The sequence below is a fragment of the Syngnathoides biaculeatus genome, chromosome 3 (assembly GCF_019802595.1).
Source record: "Syngnathoides biaculeatus isolate LvHL_M chromosome 3, ASM1980259v1, whole genome shotgun sequence".
NCBI classification, from domain to species: Eukaryota; Metazoa; Chordata; class Actinopteri; order Syngnathiformes; family Syngnathidae; genus Syngnathoides; species Syngnathoides biaculeatus.
In genome coordinates, this window is record NC_084642.1 from 20,852,259 (window position 1) to 20,866,420 (window position 14,162).

Here is a 14,162-nt window from a genome sequence, read left to right on the forward strand (position 1 = left end):
AGCGTTGGCCTCACAGTTCTGAGGTCCGGGGTTCAACCCCGGACCCGCCTGTGTGGAGTTTGCATGTTCTCCCCGTGCCTGCATGGGTTTCCTTCGGGCACTCCGGTTTCCTCCCACATTCCAAAAACATGCAACATTAATTGGACACTCTAACTTGCCCCTAGGCATCATCGCGAGTGCGGCTGTTTGTGTGCTGGCAACCAGTTCAAGGTGTACCCCCCCTCCTGCCCGTTGACAGCTGGGATAGGCTCCAGCACTCCCCGCGACCCTCGTGAGGATAAGGGGCAAAGAAAATGGATGGCTGGATGGATGGATGGATGGATGGATGGATGGATATTTTTACATGTGAAGGTATTCGCGTTTTATTGCGATGCAAAATGCAAACAAGATCATGCAAGGCGCTGTACACAAGTAAATATACAAAGATCATTCAGAAGAATTGCCCAGCATTATTTCCATAGATGTTTACCGTATCATTGCGTTGTGATAATTACAGCGGTTTCTGTTTATTTGATAGATCCCTGTGACGATCTAGCCTTCCTTGTGGTTTTCTACCACTCCGGCACATGTGAACTTAATTGGGCTCCCGTCTATCATTAATGAGAAGTCTCTCTGTGAATTATTCTTCCTGTGTTCTATTGTTCGTGTCCTCCAGTTAAATCCAGTCCTAATTAACTACGTTTGAAAGGGAATCTGTGTGATAATTACAAGGAGGTGGAACGGAAGCAATCACACTGAAAAATTTATTCCATACCACAGGGATTTTTCTTTCTTTTTTTTTGTCTGCGTGTCCTGAGAATCACCTTCGGTGTCCACTTGGAAGAAGAGACGCCTGGGCAGATATATAGTCATTTTAATATAAAGAAAGTAAAAAATCAGTCAAAAGTAAAATGAGAGTGATAAAACAAAAAAAAAAGGAATAAAACCTAGAGTGCTGTAAAAAGAAAAATTTGCAGCTGCGCCACATTAAGTGCACATAGTTGTTCACTTCATTCTAGATTTTTCTTTCAAACCTTCGATGCAGTCATATTTACTATTCGTATTCAACTAAATGGCAATCTCGCTGAGTTCCACCAAGGCCAAACAAGCCATTTAATTTTTTTATCCCCACCTTCATAAATGTCCGCCGCTTCCATTATTCAAAATTTTGTCTCAAGGTTTTGTGCAAAATTGTCTGAGATATTAAGAAATGCTAGAAAAATGTGCCAAGTCCAGACCTATATGACTATTTTATAGATGCTTCCATGCCACTTGTCCTAACCCAGTGGTTCATAGACTTTTTTGAGGCACCCCCGTTTTTGGAGATGAAATTTTCAGCACCCCCTTCCCTCGCTTGCAAGCATTATTCCATGAGAATCAACAATAACATGTACAACAGTTGCATGTAACTTCGTAATGAAAAGCCCCGCACCCACCCCCTGTCAAAACCGCTGTCCTGACCCTAGAATATTACAAGTGGGACTTGGTAATTGTACCATATTTTGTCACTTTGCATTTTCAGTGTTTACTCAAGTGCAAAAGTAGCAGACCGTGACGCTGCTATCCACTGATTTGTCAAGGGAAAATTATTTTCAGTGTTACAATGGAATACTTTTATTGCTCACATAAGAGATTTCAATTCATGCCTTCTTTTATTCTTGGTACCTATCAATAATGCAGTGAAGTGAGAGGCGGAATTAATTGTTTCCCGCTTGAATTTCCGAACGTGACATCAAGAGCCTGAACTGTGTAAAGTTATGGGAAATAAGCTAAAGTAGTCATCAACCCACAAGGATTATGTTAAAGAGATAAGCAAAATGTTGACATGTGAGTGGGACTGTACTATACTGTAAAACCTCTAATTGTAAAAATGACAGTAATTTATTGGCAGCAGCGATCCTGTAACCTACTTTAAAATAAACCGGTATCAAACTATCAATCAACATCAGGTAAAATACTGTAGATTCTAAGATTACTGATTTCAGCAACACACTGGAGAAATTTACAGCATTGTATAGAATCGCTGCTGGCAGTATAATATTGCAATTTCTTTAGTGATCCAGTAATTGTTCTGCACGTGTGTATATATATATTATGATGACTATTTTTATCCAGATTTTTATCACCATTTTTGTTATCATTGTTGTTAATTATAATTTTAGATCATATTATCATGTTATTATTGATAATTATTGACATCATTCAAAGATACAGATTCTGATTTGTGAGGTGAGGTGACTGTATGGACCACATCTCACAGTCAAGGTTTCATTCCAACTAAGTGCTGCATAATTGTAATCCAACTTAAGAGACACATTCAACGAACTACAGGGAACATAATTACGCATCAACGATAAGGGGTAACGTCCTTATTATGACGATAGTTCAGCACTGCATGGCACAATGCATGCTGGGAACTGCGCGGCTTCATCATCACAGCAATATTCAAATACCACTTGTTTTGTTTTAGTTCGTTCCTTTTATAAATGTAATTCTAAATTTGAAGATTTTGTTAATCCTGAAACATTAAAAGAAATCATTTGCATATTTTTGGTCACTCAAAATATGCACCACAGCCTCTGATGTGCGTCAGCTGGGCTGAGATTTATGAAACTATATTCGACACTTATTAGGTAAACTATGGCATTGGCATTCAAGAAAAGAAAAGGTTTTGAATAAAACAGAATATTTTTTGGTATATGAACTATACTAAAAACAAATATGACTCACGCCTCACAGCAGGCAACAGTTTATAATTGTTTGTCGAAATGTCATATTGTCCCAAAGTGCCAATGCTGCGCAGTGAAGTTCACTGGCAAAAATTACATTCAACAGAAAAACAAAATATTTTAATTGGCTATTTGTTTCGCAAGTGTATAGTTTACCTTGTTCAGTGAGATAGTCATTTCATATTCAAGTTGACACTCCACAGGATAAAATGATAGAGCAAAAAAGCCAACAGCAGCTGCAAGGGAATCAGATTAAAGTTCGGCCTTCATTTCATGAATGCGGGGAGAACTGAAATGGACAATACAGAGTTTCCTTGCTGCAATGCGGTTCACTTTACGCGGCTTCGCTATCACACGGATTTGTGTGTAATTTTTTACAGTGTAGCAGGATTTTTTTTCGTTGTTGTTTTTGTTTTACAGCGTATGAATACGCATTGTGTTCTGTGTCCTGATGCGCCAAGAGAAACATCCTGCATCATGTTCTGGGTTTTGCTCCAGTACTCCCACAACCCTTGTGGGGATAAGCATCTTGGAAAATGTATGGATGGATGTCTTGGATGTTTACAAAAACCTGTCCATTGGGTTCATAGAAGACTGGTTTAGGGTAAGGGATATAGTTTGGGATAGGCATTAGATCAAGAAGAAGAAGAAGATTAGATCGGGGCTTTAGGGTTAGATTTATGGCTTCTGGTTTACTGTTGTTTTTTTTTTTTTCCAGATACACAAAGGGTGGTTGGGTATAGGGTTGGGATTTTTTATTTTCTTTAGTGACACACTTAGGGTTAGTGTACAGTTAGTTTAAGGATAAGGAGAATGAAGATAGAGTAAGATTAGCACTTTGTGGATAGCTTTATGGCTCAGGTTAATGTTTTGGGACTCAGATTAAATTTAGGGTAACAGCTACAATATAGTGAAGTGATAGGCATTAGGTTTACAGTTAAGGCGGATTGCTTAATGTTAGGATTCAGTGTTTCAGGAACATTCGACCAATTACTGAACTAATAAGCAATCTAGTTGAGGTGAGATATTAACTGTATCTATTATTTTGTTGTGATGATACACCTGAGGGTGGCTTGAGCTATGATTACCCTCCCCTCCCTACAATTCTGAAGGTGCTGCAGGGGAGCATTTCCTCCCCTTGTTGACTTCCATGTTCATGAGGATCCATGCTCCCCATCAGCCAAAGCACAAGGAGTTTTTGGGGGAGTGACCCAGTTGGTCGCAACACAGTGTTGCCTTTAATCTCAGCGATCCATCTCCGCAGTGTGCTGACAGCAGCGTAATGAAAGGGCCTGTTCTGAATCTGGGTGGGGATGTCGGCAGTAAATTGCGAAATAAATAAATAAAAAATGATGATGCCGGTGTCATGCCTGATCAATCGATCGGAGCGAATTAGCTAATGCACCTGAGGTGGGCGCCTTACATAAACATAAAACACTTTGGTGAAAATGCCGCAGGCCGCGATGGCCGGCGCCGCACATTTAAGGGCGAGTGAACATTGACGGATGCCGCCCAGAGTCTGCCGAGGAGTCGGTGAGCGATCTTCGCCGGAGTGGCATCATTCTCGAAGACAAATGGAACGATGGTGCGCTGGGAAATGTATTAGGAAGCAGGGGGCTCATCTTTAAACATCATGATGCAATCTGGCCCTTTGCCACCATCAGAGAGTCCACATTAGGATCGTTTTGTTGGAAATGGTACTCCAGATGTAAAGTATCTACAGTAGTTGCGACTAATGGCGATTATTAGGGTGTGATGTTAATCTATGGTGTTTTGAAGGTAGTAAGATTTGCCATGCTCCTTTCCATTTAAAATCCTTCTTGGTCAATGTGGCAGCTCGCTATGATGTCTCCAAGGTTGGCACCACAGTATTTTGGATTGTGAAAGACAGTCAGGCTCACTTCTAAGATATGAGCAACTATTACAGTGGCTCTTTATGGTTCAAACAGCTGAAGAATTGTAATTGTCCACAGTTATCAAATATTGTCCAGGAAATTGGAGTGACACTATATACATATTGTATTAGCCAGTGGAGCTTTTTCTGTCACTCACCCAAGATAAATGGGATTTTTATATTGGTCTCACATCCGAGAGGGCCAATTTTCCCTTTTTACTCGGCAGAGAAAAAAAAAACGTTTGAATGTGTGTGTGTGTGTGTGTGTGTGTGTGTGTGTGTGTGTGTCTGTGTGTGTGTGTGTGTGGTTATGGAGCACAGCCATCATCGATCTGTCTCAGGAGTCTGATCAGATGGTTTTTCATTCCATTTCATGTGTCCTATTAAAGAGACACATTCATTGCAGGTACCGTTTTTGTTGTTTTTTTTTTCTTTTCCGTTGTGATGTGGACTTCCTCCATAGTCGTGCGTGTGTGTGTGTTTGCGTGTGTGTGTGGTGTGTGTGTGTGTGTGTGTGTGTGTGAGAGAGAGCAAGAGTGAGATAGACGTTAAAAGCCATGGTTGTTTTTGTTGTGCACGGTACATTTTCGTCTTTTTGTGCGCTTTCCAATAAGCGCCCCCTCAGTCGAGGTTTCGGGCATCCCAGAGGATAAGGAAAACAAAAAAATATATATGCTTCTTTTGTTCCTGTTTCTCTCAAAGACACCCGTGCTGAGCTCAAATGAAATGAGGCTGAGGCCATATTCTTTTCATATAAATATAAGTCAAGTCAAAAACTAGTAGTATAAATGGAGTTTCATTGGAAAATCCCTGTCAATATAAAGAATGCCGAGTCTTCACAAACTACAAGGAACTTGACAGTTGTGATTTCCCTCGCTATTCACTTAGGGCTTTTTTTTTTTTTACAACGGTCATGCCAGCCAAGAAGTTGAAGTCAAGGCAGGCGCGACAGAAATTGTTAATAGTTTCTTATCGTGACGTGCCTCCCCTCTGCCAATGTGCTTAGAAGGCCAACGTTAAAATGAAAGCTTCATAGATTACTACATTGGGCAGCAGTGCCATTTTAGTTTTTTTTTTTTAAAGTTGGCCCCAGAGCGTGGTGCCGATATTTAATGAAGCACATTTCATACGCAGCAGTGCCTACATTTTAAATGCAAAAAACAGGGCAGAGAATCACACTCATTCTGTTGTGATTAAAATTCTATTAATTGCGAGTGCAGCCCAAGATCGGTTAGGTGGGGTAGTTTTTTTTTTTTTTTTTTTTTTTTTTTTTTAAATTCAGCAGCTTTCGACTTAGCAACCAAGAATTAATAATGAACTTGTTCTCGAGATTTCTCTGATGGCTACCGAATTTGAATCTCCCTTGCTAGACAGATGGGTGACACGAAATGGGCAAACATTGGAGCTTTCATCATTTTCTGTGGTCAAAGCATGTTGATGACATTGTCTGCCATTTGGGTTTGAGGTGACCATTTTCAAACACAAAACCCTTTGAATTAATTTACATAATGTGGAGCAAAATTCAAATTGAGCACCAGAAGTCAGTTTCTCTATGCAACGGGAAATTTTGTTGTCATGTTTATCAAGAAATGAGCCACAAAGAAAGTCTCAAGAGCTGATGTGGGGAAAAGACGGAAAGTCCATCACTTTAGATGGAAGCTGCCATTTTATGGTTATTATGCCCATTTCTCAGGACAGACTTATCTTTAAGATTTTTTTTTTCAGATTGACATTAACTTGTGAAGGATTTGGCTTACTTTATTTTATAATGTATATTTTTAAAAAAAAGTTTTTTGTGGACAATTGTGATAGAGTAGGGGAGTGTTTTGGGGTATATTAATTCAACTGCTGTAAGATGATTTGTTTTGAGGGATCGGCAAAATTGAAAAAAATTCTAATAATTCCAGTGACGTGCCTCTCGACTGTGCCTGGCAATTTATCCGTGCGTATGCATCGCAGGCGTCCCTAATAAAGTGAGCGCTCTGATGCAAAAGTGCAGACGACAACGCTTGTGTACACAGCTGTCCCAAATAAATTGAGGCTTTCGCAAAACATGCCACCTCTGCTCCTCATTCCAAGGCTGAGGTCTATTATTGGATGTCGCTTGGTCTTGATTAGCTATTTGCCACCTTATGGTTGAGGCACTCGGCATTGCAAGTAAACAAATTGACTGTCAGCGCTCCGCCGCAGTTGACTTCCTACACGTGTGCCTCTTTTAATGCTCCTTTGTTGCCACAAAATAGAACACTTTTTGTTCAAGACGTGATGCTTTTTTTCCCTCAAACTACTTATATTGTCAGAACAATTAAAAAAATGTTAATATGAAAAAAAAAATGTACATTTTCCTCAAAAAATCAAAAAATGTTGAAAAAAGAAACATTTCTCTCATCAATATACTGTTTCCTCACGTCATATACAAAAATCTCACAAAATATTAAATTTTTTTCTCTAAAATATGCCACTTGTTTTTGTGAAATATGTAATGTATCTATTTGTTTTGTTTTTTATACAAAATCTACAGTACTGCTCCATTGCAAACCTTTTTCTCAAACAAAATACACAACTTTTTTCCCTACAATGTTTTTTTTTTTTTTTATTTCTGATGTCTCAATTGTTCTTCAGGAAAATGCAACATTAATTCTGTTTTTATTGCTTAATTAAAAAAAATGTTGGATCTAAAATGGTTTTATTCTTGATAAATTGGATATTGATTTTTTTTTACTTCAGCTTAACATTTTTCCTCACAAATATATTTCTTTGTTCCTAATGAAAATGAGCTGTTTTCCTGTTACATCGACACATTTTTCTCAAGTAAAACTATTTTTTTCCTCAAAATAGATAATAATGATAAAATTTTTAAAAATATACTACTTTATATAAAAAACTGTGACATTTTTCTTGTAAAGTTGAGCCCTTGTTTTTCCTCAATAATATACATGCATCTTATGCACCTTATCCTAAATCCTAATCCTATCCTTTCTTTAAAAGATAACTTTTTCATGGAAAAAATATTATCATATTACAACAATCCCCTTTTCTCTTGAAAAGGTAAGACTTTTAATTCAGAAAATGTAAGATCTTTCTCTTGAAAACATACTTTTCAATTGAAATGACAACTTTTTCTCCCAAAAATGACTAGCAAATGCTCCTTTTATTTTGGTTCTCAGAAATATTCAAGTTCGCTAATTCTTGAAAAAAAAATCTTCCTGTAATATTTCTATTTTTCTTTTAAAAAAATGCAATTTTATTCTCCTTATTCTCTTTTTTTCATTTTTTTTCATTTGACTATTGTTTTGTTTGTGCACTGGACATAGTTTCTTCTGGCCCGAAAAAATTGTCCTTCCATGATACCGGAGGGCATGTTTACTGGTCAGCTACAAGAATTTTTCACTTACAAGGACGTTATCAAAATTGTCTGACCGCTTCTTTCTTCCAGCTCCCTCGCTGATCCAAAACTCCATTTGGTTTCAGGTCCAGTGGCTGTGATCAACGGTGAGGAAGACTCAGCCAGCCCTCTTCATCACGTCAACCACGGAATCATAACACCGTGTACGCTGGACGCAGGCCCGGATGCCGTCGTCATCGGGATGACTCGCATCCCCGTGGTAGAGAATCCGCAGTATTTCCGACATGGACACAACTGCAACAAGCCCGCCACTCGTGAGTAGACAATAATGACATGTTGTTTTCTGGTTGCGCTGTTTTTTTTTTTTTTTAATCTAATCGAACCAGTGTCGCCAAGAAGAAAGGCAAATCATAAATGAATCCTTTGATGCGTCCTGAATGTTTTGTGAGTTCTTGTGCGATATGCTTCGGTGTGGTCCCTTTTGAACTAAAGCTGAAAAAAAAAAAGCCCCAAATGAATATATTCAGGTTAAGTGAATGTTTGTCATCAAATGTCATTTTTTTTCTTCTTTTTCAAGAAAAGCTTACAACTTTATTCTCCTACAAATCTTGCTTTATTCTCGAAACGTAGGCCTAATCTTACGTCATAATACGAAGGCGTTATTGTCATAATCATATCTGTTTTTTGCTTCCAAAACAAATACAACTTAATTATCCTTATAGTCCAACTTTAAATTAAAAAGACTTTATTTGGAAAAAAAATACTACTACTTTTACTACTAATAATGTACTTTTTATTGCAAAATGTGATGTAAAATGATACTTTAATTGACATAAAATTGCTTCTCATCCCTCTCATATCTACAAAAATAAATATTTTTTCCCTAAAAAAAATACAACTATCTTCTCATAAGATTGCTAACTTTTTCTGAAAAAAAATGTCCAAACCTTTATTCTAAAAACACGGTTAATTTGCCAAATCTCAAGGTGCACCTTTGCTGTAATTTGCAGTTGATCTTTGCAACAAGACGCACTGCCCGAGACCCCCGAGGCCTTCCCTGTGACGTGCCGTCTTCTATTGTGCAGAGCCATGCGGCGCGATCATCTGGCGCTGTTTTTCATATAGAATCAATTCAGACGTAAATGTGACAACCACAAGATCACTTTAAGGCCTAATTAGCCATGATCGCATCAAGCCCCCTCGCTAGAAACTGGCCGAACAAAGCGCGGGCGCGTTGTGTAAGTTTTTTTGGCTTGCTTCCAAAATGGCCGTCGGGCACGCGGCAACACGCGTTCTTGACCGAGGATGGAAGGCGACAGAAGGAAATCCCATTTAGAAGTGATAAATAAATGAGAGGTCTTATGTATTATGAATGGCATGAATTGTTAATGGTCGGCCGTCGTCTGATTTATGACATCTCATGCTGCGCACGCCGCTTCTGATTGCCAGGTAATGAATAAATGACACTCCAATGAAACTTCCACCTCCACATTGAAGTCGCTCACAGGATGCGAAGTACGTTTGGATGGTCAGCAGACCTCGGTCGGGAAAAGAAAGCTTGCGGCATCTTATGAATATACCCATAGCAAGGTCGTTGTGGCCACAGCTTTTTTTCTGCCGATGGCTGGGATAACAAAATGGCTCCCAACTGTTTCTGCATGCCCTCAATATGAACGTGTTCTATACTCTCAGGCCTGTCACCCTACAGTTTTTTTTTCGTCCAAAAAGAATACTTTTTTTTTTATGGGGGGGGACCTTTGACTTGATTCTCATGAATGAGTACCTTTTTTTCTGAAGAATATATTTACAGTCTAGATATATAATTGATGAAACTCTTGTCCTGTAAGATTTTTTTCGGTAATTAAAATAGCATTTATTTATCCCGCCCAAAAATGTATTTTTTTCTTACAAAATTACAAAAGCAATCTCCAATGTAGATAGCACTTTCTAAAAAAAAAAACAATCTTGTAGTATTCTAACTTGTTTCTATAAAGAAATCATATTTTATTCTTAAAATTAGATGTATATAAATATAGAATATTACATTAAAATTATATGTTTATATTATTTAATAAGACAAAGATTTTCCTAAACTACATTTTTTTATCTTGCAAAAGATAGATCCTTGTAAAATAGTTTGTTCCGAAAATGTGAAGCTTTTTCTGAAAAATAATGCAACTTCATGCAAAGAATATTTTATCTAACATACATGACTCTTCTATATTCAAAAATATGAACCTCTTGGTTTTTTTTCTCAAAGCAAACAACTTTTTTTTCTTATTGCATTCCGACTTTTGGTGATGTTCTAAACCCAAGAGCAATTAAAGTTTTTAATATAGAAAGACTGTATGGTTTAATTTTTAATATAAATTTACAACACTTTCTTCAAGATTTGTTTTCGAGAAGAAGCAGGAAGTGACGTACAGAACAGAGGCGCCCCCTAGTGGACTCGTTTGTTTCCATTAGTTTTACCTCCGGGAAGGTATCTCGTTGTTCCTTCGTGTTAGCCAAAATGCCGGCTCATTGCATTGCTGGACATTGTTTGAACACTCGGCAGAATGGAATTATCCTTCATAAGTTTGAAAGACACCTTGTTTGTTGTGAAAAATGCACGGGTGCAGAGGACAAGAGTTTCGTGGGTTCCAAATAACAGGTAGGTGTGTATACAGCTCCAAAAAAAAAAAAAAATTGTTTGGGGCGGGCCACGTAATCGGTCTCTCTCATAACGTAGCAAAAGATCCGCGTATGAAATGTGTTGATGTGCGCATTACCCAGCCAACAATGTTTCGATAGTGTTCATCGAGTACTGCGGCAACTTTGAACATACCCCTAAAAGCAACATAGCCAGGCTCCACCTCCTCCTTATATGACACCACGGCCTCAGCTGGTGTGGCTGAGTTTCGGCGGTCACAGCTTCTGCGAAGTCTGCGCGTCGGGCTTTGCGACGGGGGCGGCTCTGAAGAACCCAGCCGAGAATGCGTTACTCAGTGGCGTGCGCGCATAAAGTGCCCCGGCTCGACTGTGACTAAAGCAGCACCGCTCGGCTCTGTCACAAGCCAGACCGGCCGGCTGCGATGAGCCGCGATGGCTCATCTCCGCTGCGGGAGTGGATCGGTTATCATCTGAATATGGCTCGAAACAATAGTGTAATATTGCCCTGAGGGCTCGAAACACTAGTGTAATCTTGCCCCGGTAACTTCACACGGTTGTGTGGTGTTGTCCTTTTCGAAAAGATCTTCGGTTTCAGAAGGGGCGTCGGAAAAATGTGAATATCTCTGTTGTTCGGCTTCCGTAGTAGCAGGCACTGCGCTTTTTCAACGGCGGAAGTGACGCTGACGTCAAGGACAGATGACGCGACTAATATGGCGACCACTTGGATGTTGAGGGACACTCAAATACGCAACTTTGTGCATGGATGACGCGGTCTCCGCTCACTTTTTTTCGGTATAAACATTGAAGTGAGTACTGTTATATGTATTTTTCATTACAATATCTATTTTAGAATGTTTATAGTGATGACACCCGGGCTTCAAGGGCCTACGTTGCACTAAAAGACAAAGTAAATACAAATATCCACCCATCCATTTTGTCCCGCTTATCCAAGGTCGGGTCGCGAGGGGAGTAACAGAGAAGCCCAGACTTCCCTTTCCCCAGCTTCTTCCTCCAGCTCTTCTGAGGGGATCCCGAGGCATTCCCAAGCAAGCAGAGAGATGTAGTCTCTCCAGTGAGGCCTGGGGCATCCCCGGGGTCTCCACTTGGTGGGACATGCCAGGAACACCTCACTAGCATTATAAATGCTAAATAAAGTCTAGCATATACAGTATAAAATGTATTAATTAAATGTACAAATATCAAAGGTCAGGTGATGAGTGCAAGATAGAAATAAGCCCTAATTAGCCCCCTCGCTTAGAAACTCGTCAAACTAAGTCTGTGAGTGTGCATCTACATGTTTATGGGCCATCAAAGTTCAGGTGGGCAGAGGACAGAAGAGGCAGAGGGAGTAAGCGGAAGAGAGTTCAGATTCCTGACAGCCTGATGAATAAAACTTTGAGTCGGATAGTTTTGACCTACAGACTCTGCAGTCTCCTGCCTGATGGCAGCAGACTGAAGCTCCTGTGTGATGGACGGGTGGCATACACTGCTATGCAGAGGGCTTAGCGGGTGAGGCGGGGACTGTAAATGTTCTCCAGAGAGGGAAGATTTTTTCCGATGATCTTCTCAGCTGCCCTCAATATGCAAGCACCAAGATGTGGTGCAGGCTCCGTACCATACAGTGATGCAGTTGGTCAAGATGCACTTTATGGTCCGTCTGTAGAATAAGCACGAGATGGGGGTGTGGCTCTGGCTCTTCTCAGCTGGCAGAGGAAGTAGAGACACTGTTGGGTTTTCTTGGCCAGTGATGAGGGGTTGTGGACCTCATTAATGTCCACTCCAAGGAACTTGATTCTGCGCACTCGCTCCACTGACTTTTTTTTAAAAGCATTAAAAATATAATGGAAAAATGACGACTTCATTTTGTGAAATGACCTTTTTTCTTGCGAGAAAAATCATAGGTGAACAGTAAAAACTCAACTTCGATGAACTTGTTAAACATGAGTTTCCTTTCAATTAACAGTCTTTAGTCTTTATGCTTTTTAAAAATCCACCCTTTTCCCTCAAATGTTGCCCACTGTTTTTTAATATTCTCATAATGTTTAATTTCCCTTTAATATGGATATATTTTTTCTACATTGTACAGCTTTTTGGGGGGCAGGAGACAAGAGATGTTTCTTTGTTACTTTCTCTCCCAATTTTTTTTTTGTTTGTTTCTTTCAAAGTGCATCATGTTACAAACCTAAAACTCATCACAAGGTCGTAATGGCTGCCGCTTTTCTAGTCATTGGCTGGGATAACAAAATGGCTCCCGAGTGTTTCTGCCTGTGCTGAATACGAATGTGTTCCCTCCCCTCAGGACGCACACACTAGGAAAGGAAATGCATGCGCTTATCTATGTGTGTTTGCTTATGTGCTCGTACGCGTGTGTCCATGCATTTGCGTGTGTACGCGTAAGTGTGTGTAGATGTTTGCCAGGCAGTGTCAACCTGTGAATGAGAGTGCGGATGTGGGCGGACTGCTAGTGCTGCTCCTGGCCACTGTTTCCTGGTGTCGTTTCTGCAGGGCCATGACTGCAGCATCCCAGGTTCCTCTGGAGGGACTGTGTCGGGTTTGGTCTCAGGGTTCCTCTTATTGTCAAGCAAAGAGCTTTACTCTGCTCGGATACAGTAGAGCTGCATTATTGATGGATGGCTACTGATCCATAATGTATTCATTAATTTAGTTAAAAGCATCGTATTCAAGGGAATATGCCGTTGCCAGTCCCCCCACACACACGCCTCTCTCTCACAGACACACATACTGCTCAATAGCAGCACCATGTCCATCAGTAATGAGAAGGTCAAGTCCAGTCCGCCAACTCAACCAGAAAACGATGTGGTTGGATAAAAAAGTGCCTGCCTTCAACATTGCTGATGCTGGTGTTTTTTTTTTTTTTTTTTTTTTTTAATTTCAGAAATGCCTTATTCATGAGTATTTCATTTTCCACTCACCCCCGTTCCAGCCTTTTTTATTTACATTTTAATGTCGTTAAATATCGCTTTGAAACGAGATGGATCTAAGGACAATTTGGGTGTTAGCACGTTACATCTTCAGGAAAAAAATATCTACAAAATGTTGGGCAAAATCGTCGCAGTTGAACTCCAGTCGAACCTGTGACCTGAATACGTGGGATTCAGGATGGTCACTTGAGGGTGACAAATTTTGTCAGTTGTCTCCCAAAATACCATCAGTCAGGCAACACGTGTTGCCCTCCCGAGGTTTTACTGGTTTACGTTGTAGTTCCGTAGCAACGATGGCAAAATCCCGAAATTGTACGCAATCTGTCCATGGACCAGTCTACCACTAACCTACACTAACACAGTGTTGAAGTAATGACAACAGTAGAGCTAACCTCTGCATAATCACCCTTTGACACTCACCCATTCACATCATATTTATTTTTTGTTGTCGTTTTGTTGATGGGGAGGGAGACCTTCCTTCTGTTTGCTGTAAAAAAACACCCATCTGGTATTTTTGTGCTTAAGCGTCTGTAAATTTTTCAAAAAGGAAATATTACTTTGGGGCAAGTGGAAAAGTGGACGCGCGGTTATTATGTCCCCCCACAGTTCAGAGGCAAGAG

General features: G+C 39.9%; 1 protein-coding gene across 2 annotated transcripts in view; it reads left to right on the top strand.

Annotated features, from left to right (window-relative positions):
- Positions 1 to 14,162, top strand: part of ntrk3b (neurotrophic tyrosine kinase, receptor, type 3b) — a 147,257-nt gene that overhangs the window by 82,738 nt on the left and 50,357 nt on the right. For both annotated transcript variants that reach the window (XM_061814754.1, XM_061814753.1), the window contains exon 9: positions 8,074 to 8,262. In XM_061814754.1, the coding sequence (XP_061670738.1) occupies positions 8,074 to 8,262 (189 nt within the window). The remainder of the gene's footprint in view (positions 1 to 8,073; positions 8,263 to 14,162) is intronic.